A 22475-nucleotide genomic window follows, 5' to 3' on the forward strand; every position below is an offset into this window, starting at 1 on the left:
TGGTAGGTGCCTATGTAGGGAGGCCTGATGAGGATCAGAGGTTGGCCACACACTGCCTATGGGTAGTAAGAAATGCACCTGCTGGGGGAAAGCCGTTGTTTTAACAGACCTTTGGTGTCCTAAAAAGACAGTGGTAACCCAGGGCTTATGGGAACATTGAAAGGTAAAAAGCTTTGGTTGAGGTTTCACATGGTTGAACTGCAAATGGCAGGAATTTGCTGTGCTTCTGACCTGAAATAGAGGGGACCTAGTTCTTACAGTCTTCGTGCAATGATCTGGCCAGATCCACCAGTTCACTGGCCCTGTGCCCTACTGCCTGGCTTATTGAGTATCGTGTGGCTTCGAAGTTATGTTGAAGAGTGTGTTGGAAACTGAGTGGTCTGAACTATTCATTGTGTTTGTCGTCCTAGGCTCTGGATGCTTTGGCAGTTGGTCTAGATTGCTGGACGCAGATTGGTGGTGCTGAGCCTAGAACAGTCTTTTGTTTCTATTGCCCGGGCCATTCCTCTACCTGTGCTGTTAGGATGAATACTGCTAGGTTGGGATGACATGTTATGGATGGATAAGATTGCCTGTCCTTCATGATTTGATCACATCTAAGAAGTAGTACCAGAATAGTACATGGCTGTGTATTCAGGTGTGCGTGTGCACCTGTGAGCATGTGTCTCATATGTATGTATGTATGTATGTATGTATGTAATGTATGCATGTATCCCCTGGGTAGAGCCCCACTGACGTGCCAGTGCTCTGGGTGGATGCTCACAGTATCTTTCGGTGTTTTCGCTGCAGTGACAGAGCTGAGGCACAGCTGTAGTGGATAAATAGTTGCTACCAGCTGCATTGAGAAGTGTTTGCTGTACCTGGACAAGCAGGGGAACCTATGTTTTCCATGTAGCAAGGTTAACTGAAGTTGGTTGGACCTAGTAATGTAGTAGGCACAAGTATCCCACACCTACCTCAGATACAGAAGGGACTGCACCCTTCAGTCGTTGTTGGGGGCTGGGCACTGAGATTTCTCAGACACCTACTGTTCACTGAGCTCCGCTGTGCTGCCTCATAGTAAGTGTGTGACATGAACAGTGCTGTCTCATTCTCATGTGGTTGAGAAGCCTGACTCCATGTGGAGCTGACATCTAAGCGCTAAGTCTTCTCCTGCAGCATGTTAAGAGGGTCACACAGCCCCCTTCCCAGCCCTGCTCTCACTCATTAGCTCACATGTCCTGGACACGGGCAGGCACAGAGTAGAGGTTAGGATGCACACAGGCCTCAGGGCAGTTGTGGCTGACTGTCAGGCTGTGAAGCAGGGCTTCTCTGTGTTCCAGTCCACGCTGGCCTCTGATGTTAGTATAGGAGGCTGGCTCCGATCTACATACGACCTTTTCTTCCCAGTGTGTTCTGTTCAGTGCTGCCCTTTACCAGTGCATCCCAAGTCTACCTGGAGTCGCGCTCTGTCCATTGACCTCTTTCCTTCTGGACCATCCGATGGTCCTGGTAGTGTGGGAGAAACATGTGGAGGGCGGGGGTGATGCAAGGATGTTGCTGGGTTAGCCTTCGGCAGACATGTCAGTCCACAGTGCTGGGGTATGATGACTCCTCAGAGGACGCTCTTCGGGGGCGTGAAGGGAATGTAGAGGGCCCCCGGGAAAGGCAGTGACGTGTTATGTGGGAGAGGAGTGTGGCTCCTTTGAGCTGGAAAGCCAGCCGGTGCTTCAGGTGGACATTTGGTATGACTGGTTTAAAATAACTCGTTTAAACAAGACAGTAAACAAATGTGGAAACTCAGCTTATTTTATTCCAACTAATAATTTTGTCTTCTAGATCAAGCCAATAATGTGATGTCTATTTTGTACTTTGGTTTTTTTGTGGGGGGGTGTGGCAAAATATTCCCTTCTCTGTCTTAAACGTTAAGATTTTCTGAGTACTAGAATCTATTACATTGGCATTGTTTTCTTCTGCTCAATGCTCTGTGGAGGGACTGAGGGCTCTTGCCTGGCTGTTTCCAATTCATTACAGGACTGCTAGAATCAGAGAAAGTACAAGTGTTAGTCATCTTTGGATTTGGGTGACAATTCTAACCTGAGGCTCAATACTCTGGGGGACATTTCTTAGCCTCTGTAAGAAACACATATATACAGAAAGCTTTATATACAGAAAGCGTAGGAAGTAGAAGGATATGAGTCAGGGTTAGGCTGCTGTCCCTCACAGACTGCTCAATGAAGTAGATCCAGAAGGCACCGGATTCTTATGTTTACTATAAGTTAAAGAGATGAACCTTTAACAGAAACGTACAAGTAACCATCTGCTTGCTGGACGGGTCTTGCTCACAGGCATCCTGTGGACCCTATGTGCTGGCTTCATCTCGATCGGAATACTTCCCAGGTAGTTCTACATACTGGCAGAGTGGCCTTTCCCAGTGTTGCTAGCACATAGCTGGAAGGGACAAGTCTTGATGTAAGGCATCCTTTCAAAGTCCAGGAGTGGGGCTGCAGGACAATATGAGCTTCAAGGCCCAAGTGTAGCCCACGGTCACCTCTGGGTCAGCAGGAGAGCACTGGGTGGTATTGCCTGAGGGCACGTGGCTCTGTCTAGCTTTATTGTATTCGGTAAACAGTTGTGTCTTTGATGATAACTCCTGTTCTAGAAGAATCAGGATCTACAGATTTGTTACACAGATTACAGAAAGAACACAGGCAAGATCCTGGACCACTCTTTTACGGACTCATTGTATCACTCTATGTGTATTTTATGTTTGTTTCTTACTAAAGATGAATAGATGGAAAATTCTGGTTGCTTTTAAAACCATTATCTTAGGAGCCATGCATTGCATTTAGACAAAGGATTTTTGAAATATCTGGCATCACTTTTGAAATGTGGTTCGATCTACATCATAATGCATTCAGCACCTAGCACATCCTAGATGACTTTTGAAGCAGACAGCATAGGAGCTATAGATATTCTGTGCCCAGCACACGGGTACACAAGAAGCATTCAGGTATGTAATGAACTTTTAAATAGTCATATAGTACAGCATCCCATTTTGCACTGGTGTGGATTCTAATTATAAAAACCTGAGCTCTTGTCCTCTAAGTGTGTGTAGTGATGCTAGGTGGGGCCGTGGCTCTGCTCTACGCTCTCATCCCATCCTGCATTGTTTGTGAGGACTGGCATTTGAGGTATGAGCTGTGCTCATTAGGTGGGCTCTGGCTTTTCAGTGTCCAGTACATATCCTCATCACTCTGCCAGAGGAAGGTCCTCTCCGAAGTGTGAGCAGAACTTACCCTGCTCACCCCTGGTCCATAACAGTCTCCTGCACAGCTGTAGGAGCACAGCTACACCCAGGAATACGCAGAACTTGCTGTCAGGGGACCTTGTGGGTTAGACCAGCGCTCCTCCAACTTCCCACTTACAACCTTTTCACATGAGCCTGGATATGTAAGACAAACATATAAATCAAACAGTTGTAGGTATTAAATTAAAACTTTATTATACACAGTTTTTTTGGTATACATACTGTTTTTCCATTTATTAAAGATTCAATTTACATATTAATGAGTGTGTTTATTTTTACAATGAATTCATCTTGGCTGCATCTTATTTATCACAAGCCAAAACTTTATCCACATTGCAATTAAAGTACTTAATAGAAAGTCAGGCAGACAGATTTTTGTGAGTGAAAGCTAGCCTGGGTCTGTGTATCAAATGTCAAGTCAGCCTGGGATATATGGAAAGACCCTGCCTCAAAAAAGAAAAAAATTCCTTAGCAGAAAGAGGAAGGTGGTAGAGGCCAGTGTACAGAGTGCCACCTTTTCTTTCTGGCTTCTAGGAGGCTGCAGTAGTCCTGCCATTGTACCAGGGCCTCTGCCAGCAGTGTTTCCCTTTCTTTCTTAGGTAGTTTCCAGTCACCAGACCGCTGGGCTTGGCCATACCAGCACTCAGATCTACAAGGTTACCCCCAACTACAGTTGCATTGTAGCCAGCTGAATATTTAACACTGTAGGCTGTGGAGCATCTTCAGTTCTTCAGAGATGATGGTCCTCTGACTTTGTGCTGAGCAAGCAGTCACAAGCAAGGATGTGAGTCTGGAAGGCAGGTGCTGGAGGGCTCAGGCTCCTGTGTTTCCCTCCATACAGGGAGTCTGCACAGATACACGTGGAGTTCGAGGAAAGGAAGACTTGATTAAGAGTTGCAAAAGGCCTGGGCATATTCCGTGTCTCTCCTGTGGTCTGGCTTCAGAAGGGAGGGAAGGTGCAAAAGGAGTTCTTTCATGCACAGAGTTGCCACCTCTCCCTCCCAGGACTGTGTAACTTTTGGAGTTTGCTGTCGTAGTGAGTGAAGTGGGGCGTGAGGCTCTGCCTTTCACATGCCAATCCCTGGAACTTGCCCCTCCTTTTGTTGTCCTTTTGCAGAAGGTCTTTATTTTTACATGTGTGTGTACATATGCATGTGGTCAGAGGCCAGATGTCAGATCCCCGGAGCTGGAGTTACAGGCAGTTATGAGCCACCTGATATGCTGCTGGGCCTTTGACTCTGCTCTGCTTCAAGAACACTATTTGCTCCTGATCACTGGTCCATCTTCCTAGCCTCTCTGTTTCTATTTTCCTGCCTCATTTTAAGCTCCACTTTGTATAATTACATAGTGCAAGTATGTTTGGGCTCAGTTCAGAAATTGTTGGAACTTCTGCCCTAATCCTAAGCCAGAATTCATTGAATATTTTTTTCCTCACAAAACTCAAATCAGCAACTCAAATATCAATTAAAAAAAAAAAATCAAACACGGTACCACACTTTAATCCATGCATGCTGAGGAATGGCAGGAGGAAAGTGCTAAAAGACCCCTCACCCCATAATTACACCATCATGCCTCTGGAGCAACAGAAGGCTTTGCCTGTGGAGTACATGAACCGCAACCGTGATTGTGAGCTAATGTGTTTCAGGCACCTTTCCTTGGTGTTTTCGTTTAGAGCCAAGGCTGTGGTAATGCTGTTGGTGAAGCATGAGTGAGCGCTGGTAGAAACGCCTCAGATTCAGGACACATTTGACTTGGAAGGAATTTGTGCTGTTCAGAACCTTCTACTGTTGCTAAAGTAGATGCAGTTGCCTGACCTCAGATGGAGGCTGTGACCCCCAGTGTGAGAAGCTGGGTGTTGGAAAACTCTGCCTGTGCCTCTCCCTCAGCCACACGTGCTTCACCACGCTGCCTTAGAGACTAACACAGTGTGTCTGGTAGAGACGGTCAAAGGCAAGGACTGTTGGGAACACTCAGACCTTTAAGGAAAGGCTTAAAGACCCACCTTGCTGTCAACATACGGTTTGGTGCCTGGGATCATTCATCAGCCCATCTCCTGGGAGTGGGGTTGGAGGCTTGATCCAGGGTGGTAGCCGTGGAGACAAAGAGGAATGGCACAATTGATGGTATGTTTAATGTCTGGTGTGAGAGAACTTGAGGATTAAGACAAGGCCAAGATCTCATGTGCAGAGTGAGCCGTGATTCCTAGTAGTGGGGTCTGGGGACAAAGGGTATGAATGCACATGGTGCCTCTCATTGCACACAAAGCTGTATGAGCCCAGCTGGGGAGCTGAAGAGTATGCCCAGCGCATGTGTAGAGAGGAGCCATGAAGTTCAACCTGGTGTGTATGGAGAGGAACACAGATAAAGAGCTGAGGAGGAAACTGAGGAAGCCAGTGAGAATTGAGGCCCTAGGAGAACCTGAAACAAGAGGCTTCCAGGGTCAGAAGAGCTGGAGTTGAGTGACTGAGTAATAAGGTCTGGACTTGCTGCTTGCCTTTCTTCCTGCTGTTATGCAGCAAGAGAGTGACCCTGTAGTCAGGGTCACTAAAAAGTAGTGACTGCAGTCATTACTCCAGGTCTTTGACTCATTTTTTATTCCTCTTCCATCAGGACAGAGAGAAAGGAGGCTCTGAGGTTGGTGGTCTTTGTTTGAATCCATAATCCTGAAGGTGATGAAAAGGCAGCAGAGTGACTGAGAAAGAGAGAGACAGTAAACCCTGAGATGTGGATGATAGAGCAGCAGAAATTTGCCTCTTACCTTGAAAACAGGGCTCCCTGAAGCCAGAGACAGGGAAGAACAGAGTAAAGCCCTTGCTGGGAGAGAGCAAAAGGACAAGTTAGTCCCTAGAACACTCTCAGAGCTCAGATGTCAGCCTGGGAAGGCAGGATGTCAGTCGGATGAGGTGATGATGGGCAGGCTCTTGGAGGGAGCATTTGGTTCTCTAGAGCAGGAGGACATGGAGTTGGTGTGCATTCACATAGCCTGTCCTGGAGAGGTTCAAGGTGGCTGCTGGGACAGGCTGTGCTGCGTGTGTGCAAGAACCAACCTGAGGGAGACTGCATCTCATTTGAAATACTATCCTTCAATGTGCACACCTCTCACTGCAGCTTTTGTATGAAGTGTCTACTTTCTGAGGTTAGTATTTGAAGCTGACATGTGCTTCCCTGTGTCACAGGGACTGGCTGTGTTCTCAGAAAAGCCTTTTCTCTCAGACAGTAAAAGGTCACCCCATCTGCGGTCTGCACATTTGGGCCCAAGTCAGGTCATTGCCATTTTCTTACGTGAGCTGGCAGGCCACACAGCAGATACCTGAGCCCACCGGAGGGTAGCAGAGCTGTTGCCTAGCAACAGTTTCATTCTGACTCTTTAAGGACCACAGTGATGTCTAACTTTGTCATTGGAAGTACTTCTTCCCCACATTATTGCCTCCTTGGTAACTTGTTTACTTGACACCAACAGAGAAGCAAGGGAACCATGCATGCACCATGGCAGACTGGGGGACAGACCTCTTTATCTTTGACATTTGGTGTTCCACAGTCATTCCTTTTTCTACCCTGTGGTAACTTTCAGAGGACTGGGAGAGTTGGGATGAAGTGTGCTGGAACTGTGAGAGTCCTTCCAGCATGCACTTCAAACTCAGTGTTGATGTCACATATATGCACCTCTGCCCTCACCTAAGAGTTTTCTTCTCTCATGGTCTCCTTTGTAGCTTCATGATCCATATCCAGTAGTGGGGCAGAGCAGGGAGGTCAGTTAGAGGATCAGTAAGAGCAGAGTATGGATGAAAATGCAGAGTGGAACCCATTACTTTGTATATTAATTCACAGAATTAATAAAAGTAATTAGTAAAAGAAAATTACTCTGTTTGGGGTTGGGGGATTACTGTTGAGGTGTTTCCAAATTTTGAGGTCCAAAACCAATCTGTGTTTTAGAAGACCTCTGGGTGAGTTAACAGTGTCTGAGAACAAGTATCTTTTCTACCAAGTAAGTGACATTTCGAGGTCACAGGCTGCCTCTGCCACCTCTTGTTCTGACCTAGCTCTTCTCTATGGCATACACCACCTGCCAGTCTCTTATCCATCCCTGAGAGACAGCGCTAGTGGGAAAGAGGATCCATTTTTACAGTCCAGGAAGGTGGGCACAGTCTTCACATGTTGGGGAGTTTCTTCCAAGAATGGGGAGAAGGGCACAGACTGAACAAAGTCTTGAGAATTCAGACGAGAGGAGAGGAGGGGAGGGGAGGGGAACAGAAAAGAGGGGAGGGGAGGGGAGGAGCAGAGCTGGTGGAAAACAGTGTTGGGGAGGATCTAAGTCTTCAGGCCCAGGCATGGGGACCTCTTTCCTTTCTTTTTTTCTAGGAAAGCATGAAGCAGCTGGTCTCAGCTTCTGCCAGCAAGTGTGGGTGCTGTGGAGGCTGCAGCATGCCTTCACTCAATCAAGGTAATCTATTCTCAGCAAGTCTCTGTGTATGAGGGACATATTCATATGTGTGTGAGCAACAGACGCTACCTTCCTGAAGCCTGGAGCTAGATCTAGGATGTAGTCCAATGTTCTCTTACTCCAAATCCTCTAGTGCAGACCAACTGCCCCACTATAGCCTAGGTTCAGAGGAAGAAGGGATGGACCCTGGCTGCCAACTGGACATATTATAGAGTCACAGTGGCCTCAGCCTGCCCCTTGCTAGTGGGTTGCTGCCGAGCCCGGTGTGACCCTGGTGGGGACAGAGTGATGTGATGACATGGTTTTGCCCCTGGGACAGGATCCTAGTGTGAGGCTCCACTAGTGTCGATGGCTGCTGTGGGTGTAAGACTTGTTTGTGTAATAATGTACATATTTTCACATTCATTTGAGGAATGTCCTCTCTGTTAATGTTAATGATGCTATGATAATCTGACAGCATGAGTCCAGGAGATGAAGGTGTGGCTAATGTCTCACTCAGCAAAATAGTAAACGTTGGGACCTTCAAGATAGCCCTTAAGGCTGTGAGAAAGAGTTCTAGATACATGAGTTTGAAAATATGTAATTTCTCAACTATGCAAAATATAAGGATACAGTATGAATTATGATGGGCTTCATGAGTCTAAAGGAACAAAGACAGCTATACTATGAGACAGCTTGTCAGAAAGATACAAAGGCTGGCAGATTCCTGAGATCCAGGTCAACCTAGGACAGATCGAGGAGGTTAGGCCCAGGTGTGGTAGAAATGGTAGTTTCAGATCAGGGTCTCATCCAGCTAGCTTATTGTTTGTGCTTCAAAAAGGCAGACATATCTCTGAATTGTTTTACAATGTTAAGAAGAAAAACATATACTTCTTAAGAATTGGATTAAATGACTATGATATGTAAAATAAAAGATTGAACCTGTGTTCTGCAGGAGATGAGCTATCCAGAGATTTCTTTTTAGGATGAAAAGGGAACTGCTTGGAGAACTGACAGACACAGAGACATGCACACACAGACACAGAGACAGACACACAGACACACACACAGACACACACACACACACACACAGACACACACACACACACACAAGCATGACATGGACAGAGAGATCTCTTAGAATAGCAAGCAAGCAGAATACAGTCAGAGAGATCTCCAGAGAGAAAGCAGAACATATCAAGAAAAGTATCAAGTAGAACACAGGTCATCAGCTTGGATCCACAATTTGACTTCGAATTGTTCTTTTCGCCGCTCCCAGACACCCCTTCTCTCAGAAACCCTCTCCATGCTGAGGCTGGTTCTTGGCAGGTTGCCATCAAATTGTACTGTGAGCTGGATGTGTTATATGTGAGATTGGCACTGTCTTAGATACTATTGTGTTGCTGTAGAGAGATACATGACCAAGGCCAAGGCAATTCTTTTTTTAACTGCCATTCTTCTCTCATATAGTTCATCCTGACTGCAGTTTCCCCTCCCTTCACTCCTCCCCATCCCTGCTCCCACCTTCCCTCTCCCCCAAATCAACTTCTACTCTGTTGGGGGCAGACGGAGCTTTCCTAGGGATATCCACTGAACAGGGCATAACAAGATACAATAAGACTGGGCACAAACCCTCATATCATGGGCTTGGTTACTCAGGTAGAAGGGGTCCTAAGTGCAGACAAAACAGTCTGAGACAGCCCTTACTCCCATATTTGAACTCCCACAAGGACAGTGTTTTAGTCTGGGTTTGATTGCTGTGAAGAGACACCATGACCAGGGTAACTTTTATTATAAAGAACAACATTTAGTGAGGGCTGTCTTACAGGTTCTGAGGTTTAGTCCATGATCCCCATGGTGGGAAGCATGGCAGCATCCAGACAGGCATGGTGCTGGCAGACATGAGAGTTCTATATCTTGATCTGAAGGCAGTCAAGAGAAGACTATTCTCTTCCAGGCAACTAGGAGGAGGGTCTTAAAGCCCACCCCAAAGTAACCGACTTGTTCCAACAATGCCACACCTATTCTAACAAGGCCACACCTCCTACTCATGCCACTCCTTGGGCTAAGCATATTCAAACTGCCCTAAACACCCAAACTACATAACCATAAAGTATATGCAGAGGACCTAGCTCAGACCCATACAGGGTCCTTGTTAACCTATATGAGCCCTGCTTAGTTGAGTCTGTGGGCATGTTTTTCTCTACTCCCTATGACTCCTACAATCCTTCCCTTCTTCTATGGGGTTCCCCTGGCTCTGCCTAGTGTTTGGCTTTTTGATTCTGTATCTGATCTCATGATGCTGGTACATCATGACACCTTTCTGATGACAATTAGGCTAGGCACTAATCTATTAATATAGCAGAATATCATGAAGAATAATTTTGTTTGTTTGTTTGTTTGCCAGTCATGTTTGGTTCTATCTTGGGTCTCTGGGTTGTCCTGATTCTGACTCCTGGCCATCTAGGTAGTGTCGTCAGGCATGGACAAGTGTCGTGGCATGGGTCTTGAGTTGGACCAGTCATTGTTTGGCCATTCCCACAAGTTCTGCACTATCCTTAATTACTTCAGCACATTTTACAGGCAGAACAGATCATAGGTCAAAGGTTTTGTGGCTGAATTGATGTCCCAGGCATACTGCTGGGAGCCTTACCTGGTTCTAGAAGGTGGAGAGTTTGGGCTCCATATCCCCCATTACTAGGAGAGTTTACTGGGGTAACTCTCGTAGATTCCAGGGAATTACTACTGTACCAGGATTCTACATTGCCCCCAAATGTTTGCCAATTCAGTTGTCTCTTTCAGCTCTCTCCCTCTCCCTGTCTCTTTCTCATTCCCCCACCCGATTCCTCCTGTTCCCATCTGCACCTGCCCCCAGACCACCCACAGAATCTATTTTGTTTCCCCCAAGGCAATTTGTATAATAGAAAGCATTCAATTGGGGGCTGGCTTACAGTTTCAGAGAGTTATTTTATTATCATCATGGTGGGAAGCATGGCAGCATGCAGGCAAGTGCTGGAGGAGCTGAGATGGCTACTTCAAGATCTTTAAGCAGAGAGAGAGAGAAAGAGAGAGAGAGGAAGGGAGGGAGGGAGAGAGAGAGAGAGAGATTGAGAGAGAGAGAGAGAGAGAAAACATGCCAGCCAGCCAGCCAGCCAGCCAAGGCCTGGCATGGGTCTTTGAAACCTCAAAGGACATTCCCAGTGACTTGTTTCCAATAAAGCCACAGCTCCTTTCAGAGAGTTCTGCTCCCTGTTTACTAAGCATTCAAATGTAGGAGCCTAAGGGGGCCATTCTTATTCAAACCACCACAGGCCCAGAACCCTGAGGTACTCTAGGACAACTTTATGAACCTGGGTACAATGTCTGGCAGTCACTGGTTTATGTACTGTTGGAGTCTCTGACTAAAAGATGCCCCACCCTCCAGAGAACTGCCTTTATGTTTGCTCAGGAAAATGCCCAGGTGCTTGAGATAAAAAAAGACATCCCCTGGATACAGACTATAGCATCATTAAACACAGTGTGACCACCCCCTGGTTTTCTGTCTGTTCAGGCAGTGCCCTCATAGGAAGCCAGCTCTGGTGGTGTGTGTCCTGCATCTTCTGGGCTATATCCTATAGCTTTCTGAAGTGTAGACCCTGATAGCTGGAGGTACTTGGAAGCTCTTAACAACATTCACACAATGTGTACATGAAGACAGGCATTTAAAACTGTCCATGATTCTCTGAAGAATGATACCTTGGGCTCAGATCGTATGTAAATGCAAAGAATGTTTTATTCTGCCCAAGTCCAGCATGCTGGGGTCTCCCATGACCAAGATAGAGGGACAGCTAAGTGAGCTTGCAGGCTCAATTTAAGAAGCACATTGGAATTCTGGGGTAGGTGAGCTTTATCTTACTCTATCTCTAGACATTCCGGAGCCATTATCAGGCATGAAGGCTGGAGCCTGGGGTTCTTTTCTGTTAGTAATTGACTTGCCTGGGCTTGTCCAGTTCTCCTTAACTGACAATTTGAAGTCTGTCATGGAATCAGTCTAACCTTCTCAAAACCACTTTTGGCTTTTCTATGAATTTGACTTTTTTTAAAATGTAACTTTGGCTATCTTAGAACTAGCTCTGTAGGCTAGGATGTCCTCAGAGATTCCCTGCCTCTGCATCCTGGGTACTAGGATTAAAGGTGTGTGCCACCACTGCTTGGCTAAATTTTATTATTATTATATGTGTAGGAGTTGAAAGAAAATAAAAACTTGAGACCTGTGATTCATGTAATTTATGTCAAATAGCCCAAAGAGTTGTTTGTGAGCTTTGAAACCTGGGGCTGAGAATGTAGCAGAACAGGCAAGGACATGCCTGGGCAGGCCCATTGTTTCCTGAGGCTGCTTGGCCATAAAGATAAAGAGAATGACTTGCTGGACTGGCCCGGCGCCTCCCTGTCTCCTGCCCTTCTGACCTGAGTTAAATGTTAAACAGGCTGCTGATGTTTAAATGAACCAATCATATGAAATCCTGCCAATTCCTCCCTGCTGATATTTAAATGGACCAATCATGTGAAACCGCACCAATTCCTCCCCCAGTCCCCGCCCCTTTTCTATAAAAACCCCTAGCTTCCAAGCCTCTGTCTCCTGTGTGAGATACGTTTCGACCTGGAGCTCTGCCATTAAACAGTCAAAACCACTGTCTCCTGCGTGAGATACGTTTCTTCGACCCGGAGCTCCGCCATTAAACTACCTCGTGTTTTTACATCAAGATGGTCGTCTGTTCATGATTCTTGGGTGCACGCCGAATCGGGAATTGAGTGGGGGTTTCCTCACTAGGTTCTTTCAGAGTGTTTTGTCTGTATGTATACATGTATACTACATGCTTGACTGGTGGCCTTGGAGGTCAGAAGAGGATGTCAGAGCCTTTGGGACTAGAGTTACAAATAAATGGTTGTGACAATATAAACTAACCAGTATCCGGAGCTCTTGTCTCTAGCTGCATATGTATCAAAAGATGGCCTAATAGGCCATCACTTGAAAGAGAGGCCCATTGGACTTGCAAACTTTATATGCCCCAGTACAGGGGAACGCCAGGGCCAAAAAGGGGGAGTGGGTGGGTAGGGGAGTGTGGGGGGTGGGTATGGGGGACTTTTGGTATAGCATTGGAAATGTAAATGAGCTAAATACCTAATAAAAAAATGGAAAAAAAAATGGTTGTGAGTAAATTTGTGGGTAGTAGGGATTGAACCTGAGTCCTCTTCGAGAAAAAGTGCTCTTAATTTCAGGGCCAACTCTCCACCCCTGAAATTGACATTTTTAAAACAGAACAACCATTGTAGTGCCTGTTGGGAAGCAGGTGGCTGTTGTCTTTTGTTATAGGCTTGTGGCTCCTTTCTGTGGCTAGGACATCCCTCCTGCCCCCATATCCATAGCCCATTCTTCTAGGCTGGGGTCTCTGGTACATGTGGTTACAGAATCTCTGGCTGGCTTAACTGCCCAGCTTGTTCCAAGATGGTCAGGCCCTGTGGTAGAGTGAGATGCTCTATAATGTAACTGGGGCTCTTTTGTTCCAGGATGGCCAGACCCTGTGGTAGTGTGAGATGCTCTATAATGTAGCTAGTGATCTTTTGCTGGATGGTTAGAGTTATGCCTCAGTGGGAAAGAGCTTGCCTGACAGGTATGTGGCTGAAGATTCATCTCCAGTAACACCCACTACATATACATATACTACATGTATACACATACACACACACAGAGAGAGACACATACACAGACATCCATATACAGACACACACACACAGCTCACAGAATCAGCAGCTTCATGGGTGGTAGAATGAAGAGACAGGAGTGTGAGATCTAGACGTTGCCTCGCTAGCCATTCTGACTGGCTCAGTGCACCTCAGGAGGTGGGGACAGAGGAAGCCTCTGACCAGGTAGGCCTCTCCTAGTTACCTCCCCGATGCTGAGAAAAGCAGGGAGCACGGGTCAGGGGCAGCTGGGCTCCCCAGACTGCGCACAATGGCCAGGCTTGTGTGTTTTGTATGCTTTTGAGTGCGGACTAGAGACGTGGTGGAAGACTAATTGGGACAGCATGCCTGTAAAGTGCAGTAAATAACTGCACTAATGAAAAGCACTGGCAGGGCTGACCAAGCTGTAGGTGTGCTGGCTACTTCTGTTGTTTCACTGAACAGGTGCTGCTGAGAGTAATCAGGGCTCGTCCTGGAGGTGATTATTTCTTCATACCTCTGCATGTGGCCGGGGGTGTGAGGGACACTGGGCTCATTAGTGGGTAGCCACGCAGCCTTTTTGTCAGTGGGAAGGGTGGGGCCCCTGTGAGTCCTCTTGTTTCTGTGCTGGAAAGCGTTAATGGGCACCAGCTGGGTCTTGCTGGCTTCTCTGAGAGGAGCAGAGGTGCCCAGTGGAGCACAGCCTTGGAGCTCACACTTCAGCAGCTGTTCTCTGGGCAGCATGGCTTCTGGCTCTGCCCCGTCAGTGTGCACACCAGCCAGGAGCCGCTTTTACAGCCTGTGCCCCTCTGTGGGGTGGGTGGTAGGCACCCTAGTCGTCAGCTTCAAGGTTAAACTGGAGGGAATTTAGGTGCAGTTCTGGTTTTGGTTAGATGTGCACAGTGTGGGAGGGAGGAGAGAAGAGGAAATGCCATCTAATGGGAGCCTGTGACAGGTCTCTTTGCCCCAGACCACAGGCCAGAGGACAGAGGTCATTTCTTGTCAGTTGTGCCCAGCCACGGAATTGGCTACAGGAAGGGAACTTGCAAGACTTTGCTGTGGTCTAGGCTTTGCCCCACAGGGCTGGCACAGCGGTGCTGAGCTGTTCTTGTGTGGCTGTTTTTGAAGAGGTATGCCCTGATTGCTTCTCGTGCTTTCTGTCTTTCATAAGGCTGCAGACCTCCTGTATGCATGCACACAAGCCAGTCTACCTCAGAGCTGCCTGTGGCCCTGCCTTTTCTAGAATGTGTGCTCTGGCGGATGGCGTTCAGCAGTACTAACAGTGCTGGGGGGGTGGGGCGGGGCTCCAACCAGAGGCACCCTTGTGTTATAAGAGAAATGTAATTTTCTTCCCTTTTCAGTTTCGATGTAGACTTCTATCATGAGTACAAGCCAAATTGTGATTTCACATGGGCCAAAGTAAATATAAGTAGTGTAACTACTTGTAGTCACTGTGGCAAAGATAGGTCGTTGTCCCCAGTGAGCACTGTCACACTTTGCTGACAGTTTGCTTTTGGGACTCTTCCAAGCTCACCTATCAGAGGTATGATCCCAGCTGGCTAAGGAGACTGGATCCTGAATTCACTAACATCTAGAGAGTTCATAGCTTAAATGGACTATTGAGGGCTGTGTCTGTTTGGGGGAAGTAGGGCTTTGGAGGTATGTCTTTGAAAGACCTGTTTTGTCTCTGGTCCTTGTCACTGTGTGCCTCCTTTCGGCCTTGAGGTAAGAAACTCCACCACCATGCACTGTACCACCTTGCGGGGTTTTTTTTGTTTGTTTGTTTGTTTTTTTAACCGTCTTTTGCCTTGTCTCAGACCCACAGAGACAGGCCAGTGACCTTGGCCTGAAACCAAGGTAAATCAAATCTTCCTCAAGGTTGTTTTAGTCAGGCATTTGGACACCAAGATATAAAGCTAATTTAAGTATCTATGCGGCCCAGGCAGCCTTCTTTCTCTGCTTGGTCCCAGGAGGCAGTTTGCTAGTGCTTAGTCCCCAATAAAAGACTGGCTTAAGGAGCAAGGTTCAGTAGGGTCAGGCAGGTGATTTATAGAAATAACCATGGGACATGAGCGGGATCCCTGCAGTGGTACAGGCCATGCACTTGCAGAACTCAGACCCTGAGTGGATAGGTGAATGGAGATGAGAGGAGCCATTCATGTAACTGCAGAACCCAGATCTTGGGTACATAGCTGAGACATGTGAATGGTGGCGAGAGGCGCCATCTGCCCTGGAATGCCCTTGAACTCAGGCCTACTGTCTCTCTTTCTGTGTCTCAGTGGGTGTTGGCACACTGCGGCTGTGCTTGTGGAAACCTTTGATGGAAATGAAGAAGAGCATCCCTAAAGCAGAAGGGCTTGCTTGTTACTGCTAGAATTGAAGCAAGGCTAGCAGAGGTCGGAAAGCGGCCAGACTCTACTCAGGAGCTTTTTCTGACTGTGGATATGCTAATGGGAGTGAGCCAGGTAGCCCGGCTCCTGTCAGCCTCCTCACTCAGTGAGGGAGACAGGTCACTCAGGGCACAAAAGCATCTGCCCAGATGGAGCTCTGAGATGTGGGAATGCCCCATCTTCCCAGTCAGTGCCCTTTTTTTTTTTTTTTTTTTTTGACAACACAATGTCCCCTTTCTCCTAGGCCTGGGGTCAGAAGACTCCTTTGCAAGCTGTCAGCTAATACAGTTCTTCCAAAGTGAACCAACCCTCCCTGAGGCAGCAGGAGGAGGGAAGAGCGCCACGTGGAGGCTAACCTGGTCCTGAGCTCCTCCCAGGGAGTCAGTGTCCACGTGTAACTTCTTTGCAGTTTTCTTGACCCATTAGAGGATGCGGATAACAATATAAAATGCGTGAAGAAAAAGGATGAACAGACTTTGCCAATGCGCTAAACAGGCTTAGCAGGAGTTTGCAGCAGAAGACTGGCCATATGGGGCGTCTCTTCTCCCCACCGACTTGAAAAAACACAAAGTAATCAGCCACATCACTTCCCCTTTCTATTTTATTTAAAAAGCTTTTATTTATTTATTTATTTATTTATTTATTTATTTATTTGTGTATGCATGAATGTGTGCGATTGCTTGGTGTGTGTGTGAGGGTGCAGGCAGTGTGTAGAGGTCAGAGGACAACCTGTGGGAATTGGCGCTCTTTCATCACGTGGGTCCTAGATACTGAACTCCAGTCATCAGATTTGGTGGCAAGTGTCTTTACCCAGCTTCATTATTATTTTTTTTATAGAGATTACAAAAGAAAAAAAATGATGACCCATGGACTATATGGAAAGTTGATTTTATACTGCTCGGCTCTCCCTTTACAAAAGACACTTGTGAAAGTTTAGCTATACGCTAAGGCTGCAGCAGGACGCCGTAAGCCTGAGGCTCCCTTTCCAGGTGCTGCTCTGAGCTGTCATCCTGGGATCGCCGATGTATTACCATCAGTGGGGGCTGTTGTGGCACAGAGTCATATTCCTCCCTACCTTCATGTAAGGCTGGCCTGCTGGTGGTTCCCTTCTTTGGTAGTTTGAATATGCTTGGCCCCTGGAAGTGGCATTATTAGGAGGTGTGGCCTTGTTGGAGTAGGTGTGGCCTTGTTGGAGTAGGTGTGGCCTTGTTGGAGGAAGTGTGGCACTATGGGTGTGTGTTTTTGAGGTCCTATGCTTAAGCTCCACCCAGGGCAGAAGAAACCTTTGTCCTGCCTGTAGAAGATAGTCTCTTCCTGGTTGCCTTCACATCAAGATGTAGAACTCTCAGCTCCTTCTTTAGCACCAAGTCTGCCTGGATGCTACCATGCTTCCTACCATGATGAAAATGGACTGAATCTTTGAAACCAACCATAAGCCAGCTCCAAGTAAATGTTGTCCCCTAAGAGTTGGTCATGGTGTCTCTTCACACAGTGGGAGCCCTAACCGAGACACCGTGTATGCTGTTCTCTGCTGTGGTCAGTTTGCTTGCACAGGCTTGGCGAAGCGGTGCTTACACTGCCTTCTTGTGTTAGTTACTGGCCCTTCCTGTGAGCTGTTGCTCTTGCTGTCAGCCTGTCTCAAGCATGGGGTGAGGATGCTCATTTTTCCTTTCTCTTTTCCAAAGTCCCCAGAGATTGAGACCTGTCTACATTTTGCAGGCAAAGGCACCAAAGCCTATGAACTTGCTGGAGTAGCTTGCATGTGGTCAGACAGCTGATTCGCAGAAGCCAGAAATATAATACGCTTCCTTTGATAGCCACTTGGACCTTCTTGATGGCTGCCCCTTGCACCTTCTTTGTACCGGACGGAACAACTTTCCTCATATTTACTTAGAAAACTAAGATTTTTTTAGGTGCAAATTGTATCAAGTGGATATTTTTGTAAGAGAGTGTTTTTTGGTATTTCAGCCCAAGGAAAAATAGTAGAAACCTAAACATGACAGTCTGCAAATCGTTAGAGTTTCAAAGAATGAAGGTGTGATTTTTTTTTTTTTTTGTGCAAGGGTGTTAATTAATGTCTGACATGGCTGAGTGCCCGAGTAGTGCTCTGATCAGTGTAAAACCCCATCTCTCAGATCTGATGCTTCAGCTCATGCTGAGGACCCACCGGTTCTCTGTAACAGGAGTGCTCTCCAGAGAGCAAATAGTTTGACATTTTGTGGATGCCACTGCCCTTGTTTTAGTTATCGAGGTTTGCTCTGGAGAGCAGGCAGATACATGTATCAACCTTGTGTCAATCTCATCTGCTTCATGTGCCAGACTGCCTCATTTAGCTAGGGTGGTGACTGAATAGTTTGGTCCAGGGCATGGCATCCCTGTTAGACCAGGCCAGGTATCAGGGTGTCAGTGTGGGTAAGCCTTCATACTCTGTTCCCTCTGGAGACATTCGGTTTCTAGAAAGGCAAACCTTTCCAATAGCCAGGGCTCTTTGAATCAAGCTCAGCTCAGGGAGAGAGCCACTGGCCATCGTCCTTCCAGCTCCATTATAGAAGTGGCTGGGAGAGAGATCAATGGGAATAGGTCAACCTGTACATGAAAAGTTGGAAGGGAACAGCAGAGCCAGAATTTTAATTTTTCTACTTGCTGTACAAGAAGATGCACTCACAGAGGATCCAGGTTCCATTCCCAGTACCCATGTCAGCAGGCTCGAAACAGCTGCTAACTCTGGCTCCAGGGGGGAGGAGTTATGGGGGGGGGGATATCTCTCATAGGCCAGGCCTAGAGCTTGCCACGTAGACCAAGGCCAGCAAGCCTCAGTGTTTCTTTTATCTGTCTCTGCTCCCCCAGCTTTGGGAGCCTTTTACCTGATTCTTAGACTCAGGTCTTCATGTTGCAACATAAGCGCTTTACTGACTGAGATGTTTCATCATCCCTGAGAGAACACTGTTGGCTGCTAGCCTATGCTGCTCTGTGGTTGTTGAATCCAGCTATGTCTTGACCTATTTATTCCCTTCCAGATGTCCTGCAGGTCTAGGTAAATAGTGAAATAGGAGCTGTGATCAAAGAAGACAGGGCCCTGGGCACTGCAATTCTGTTAGAGGGCATATTCAGAGCCAGTGTGGGTGGAGACATGTTCATGTGGCTCAGGTAGGAAATCAGAAGTCTGGAGAAGGCAGGGCAGCCTGGGTTGGAAAGGAAGGCTGTAGATGGCTCTGACATCAGCCTGCTTGCTGCCCTTGTTTGACTCCTCCTCCTGGGGTGGGGTGGTTATCACTAGAAAGGACTTGGAGTCAAGCTTTAGAGATGTCCTGAGGCATACTGCAGCTGCTGGTGCATTCCTGATAAGCTCAGGAATGACTAATGCAGTTAAGGATGTGGGGTGGAGGACAGAGCACCCTTTGTTCCATTCAGCTGATATATGCTAGGCAGTGATGCTCCAGCTCAGAGTCAGAGCTGAAGGAGAGGAAGGACTCTTGGTGGTGTGCTTTTCACTTCTCTGTCTTCTGTGCAGTCCTTGGAGCTCACACACAAGACAGCTGCCTTCACAGAGGTTGCACGACTGAGCCAAGATTTTACAAGATATTAGCAGGATCAAATGGAGCACCGCCCAAGTGACCCCACACACTCAGTGGACACATAGGCCCTCATTCATCAACCAAGGCTGGTCAACTACTTCAGAAGAGACAGCAAATCATGGGCCGGTTGTCCCTTTTCCCATAAGCATTAGTGTTTGCCAAGCATTTATCTGGCAACTCAAGTAATGTCATTGTTTTAGGTAAATGTGTGTTCATGCCGCTTACATATTTGTAAATTTTGTGTATGTGTGTGTGCGTGTGTGTGTGTGTGTGTGTGACTGTGTGTTGCTATGTGCACGGAGGCTGGGGCATTGGATTTTCCCTAGAGTTAGAGTTAGAGTCTGTTGAGAGCCTGCTGCCATGGGTCCTGGGAAGGGAACCTGGATCCTCTACAAGTGCACTGCACATACACATTCTTAACTGCGGAGGCATCTCTTCAGCCCCGGCTGTCATCGTTTTTATGCTATCTATCTGTGATAGAGATCAAGACATTCTTCTGAGTCCTGTCTCCTGCATCTGTATCCCCCCTTTCCAGAACTCTTCCCCTGAACCCCTCTCTGGCTTTCCAGTTTTAGTTGTAGAGCATCTAGGAGGGAATGCGCAGCCTGAATGTAGAGGCTCTGCTGTTGTGACTCCTGCCCCTGTATGTGTTTTCTGTTTGTTTTCTTTTGCTTTTGTTTTTGTCTTCTAAATAGGCAGGGTTTTTAAATAGCTTGCTATTACTGAGGCTTTTAAGAACATTGCACATCATTTTCACAGAAACTTCTCCTAAGTATTTTAAATCAGTATTTAACCAAGACAACACACAGCTGCTATAAATCGGTCTTGCCAGTTGAGCAGAAGCCCAGGTGGACTGAGGACTTGGGCTCAGATATTTGCGGGATTCATCTTCTCAGAGGAATCAGAGCTCTGTTGGGGTGTCAATATGGGATTCTACTACTGGATCAAATTGTAATGTGTAATCACAGTGTCTATGTCATAATTTTATTGTCATTTTGTTCCTCAGGTGACTCCTTATTGTATTGCTAAAAGTATAAAATATATATAACTCTAGGGGTATTTTAGATAGCGGATATGCCGGTGACAATGTCAGTATCTTAAGTCTAATAATAGAGTTGCCATTGCTGGTTCTTTCTCCTGTATTTAGGCTGCTATTTTTAACATTAACTATTCTTACATCTTTGTTAAGACAACAGGGATTTATTTTTACTCACTATTTTGTTTTTGAATAAAATACACACACACACACACACACACACACACACACACACACACACACACACACACATCCCCTTGGAAGCTAGAAAAGGTCATCAGATTCCCTGAAGTCACAGGTAGTTGTGAGAAGTCCTGTGTGGGTACTGGAAACTTAACTTAGATTCTTCAAGAGCAGCAGTTTTCATAATTGTTGAGCCACATTTGCAGCATTGAACAACTGCAACTCATAGGAAGCTGTCCACCCAGGATATACCAGCAGAGAGTGTTGTCTGTGGCAAGTGATGCTGAGGTCCTCAAGTGTTTCTCACAGCACCCAGCACAGTTGCAGAGAACCCACAAGCATAGCTGCCCCTGGACAATTTAGAACAGTTGATGAGAAGCAGGGATTGGGGCGTTATCAGTCACAGCTTTAGACCTGGTAGAGGACAGTGTTTTGCGTGTGCTGATAGACCTAAGGCTATGGATTATTGGAGGAAAGGAGATGGTGGCCTGGGCTTCTCCCACTTTAGACATACAGTCCTTTAGAGTAGCAGGAAGATGATCTTCCATTCCTGTGGGCTGCCTCTTAGGTTCCTTGGGAAACAGCATTTCCTATGGAGAGGAGGCCTGTGCACTGCGTACCTGTCATCACAGGACCCCAGCACACTCACTATGAATGACTGTGGGGTCTGAAGGAGAAGGTACTGTATTTCCAATAAATCATCAAGGAAGCATTTTGTAAATCTCATGTACACCATTTGCAACAACAAGGAAGTAAAACAATCACTCCTCACCCTAAATGGCCATTTTGAAAATGGAGTGCATTTGTCTTGAAAATATGTAAGTACTAGTGTTGTCTACCAGGTGAGTGGCTTCCTTAGTCTAGTGTGATCCTTTTACTGCTTGCCCTAATATTTTGGGACAGGTCATTGGCACCCAAGGATGCTGTGGTATCAGCTAACATCTGGCTAGGGCTCTGAGCCCAGCTCTGCTTGTGCTCTGTCCTTGTGTGCAGCTGCCTTGTCTTTAGTTGTGCTGCTGGCATTAGGTGTCTGAGGACGGCAGGATCACACTGCGAGGTAATGGCTTCTTTCTGGCTTCCATGGTCAGCTCTGTTTGCTAGGGCCTTTTAGAGGAAGGTGTATCTTTGAAGATAAAAGATTTCCCCTGTCTCTTAATCTTTCCTGGTGGTTTTCAGACATTACAGTGTTACGTAGAATCTGTTTCCCATGGTAGAGACACTCATGAAAAATAAAATGTGGTTGTCTGCCAAGTGTTTGAAGTTTTTGGTGCTTTATTTATGACTCTTTGTATGTTATATTTATGTTTGAGGAAAGTAGTGTTTAATTCTTGTAAAGCCTTAAGTTTTCCCATCGAATCTCAATTAATGAAAGGGAAGTCTTAGTGGCTCTCTCACTTCCTGTGACATATTTGGTTACAGTTTTATCAAACATGTAAACTAAGGTTAAGCTGAGAAACACACACCTGTAACCCTGGTATGTGGGAGGCAGAGGAAAGGAGATGGATTGAGAACATGGGGGCGTTACATCATGATGCCGTCTCACAATGAAATGAAATCAGAATTATCTTTAAAGGATTTGTGTACAATTCTAGTGGATTGAAACTTTGATCATGCCCTAAAACATCTCGACTGTTCCTAATTCTTTATCATTTCCTGTTTGCTGGTTATGTCCTTACGTTTCAGGGTTAATTTTCGAAAAGAAACTTTCACTGACTTTTTTAAAAACATATTTATTTATCTACTGTGTTTGTATTGTTCGGGGGTCCAAAGGACAACATTCAGGAATCATTCCTCTCTTCCCACGCCTGTGGGCTCCCGGGCCTGACTGGGGAATTCAGGCTTGAAGGCAAGTGTCTTTTCCCTCAGAGCTAGCTCCTGGCCT

The 22475-nt window shown here is 46.5% G+C and overlaps 1 protein-coding gene across 5 annotated transcripts in view; it reads left to right on the plus strand.

The window, feature by feature from the left end:
• Eipr1 (EARP complex and GARP complex interacting protein 1) overlaps positions 1-22475 on the plus strand; it is a 115693-nt gene that overhangs the window by 34405 nt on the left and 58813 nt on the right. For 2 of the 5 annotated variants that reach the window (XM_006515121.4, NM_001379229.1), the window contains exon 4: positions 7649-7730. The exons of 2 other annotated variants lie outside the window; for them this stretch is intronic. In XM_006515121.4, the coding sequence (XP_006515184.1) occupies positions 7649-7730 (82 nt within the window). Of the gene's footprint in view, positions 1-7648; positions 7731-14412; positions 14540-22475 lie in introns of those variants that run through there. One more of the 5 variants, XM_006515122.1, reaches the window with a different exon arrangement.

The sequence above is a fragment of the Mus musculus genome, chromosome 12, assembly GCF_000001635.26.
Source record: "Mus musculus strain C57BL/6J chromosome 12, GRCm38.p6 C57BL/6J".
NCBI classification, from domain to species: Eukaryota; Metazoa; Chordata; class Mammalia; order Rodentia; family Muridae; genus Mus; species Mus musculus.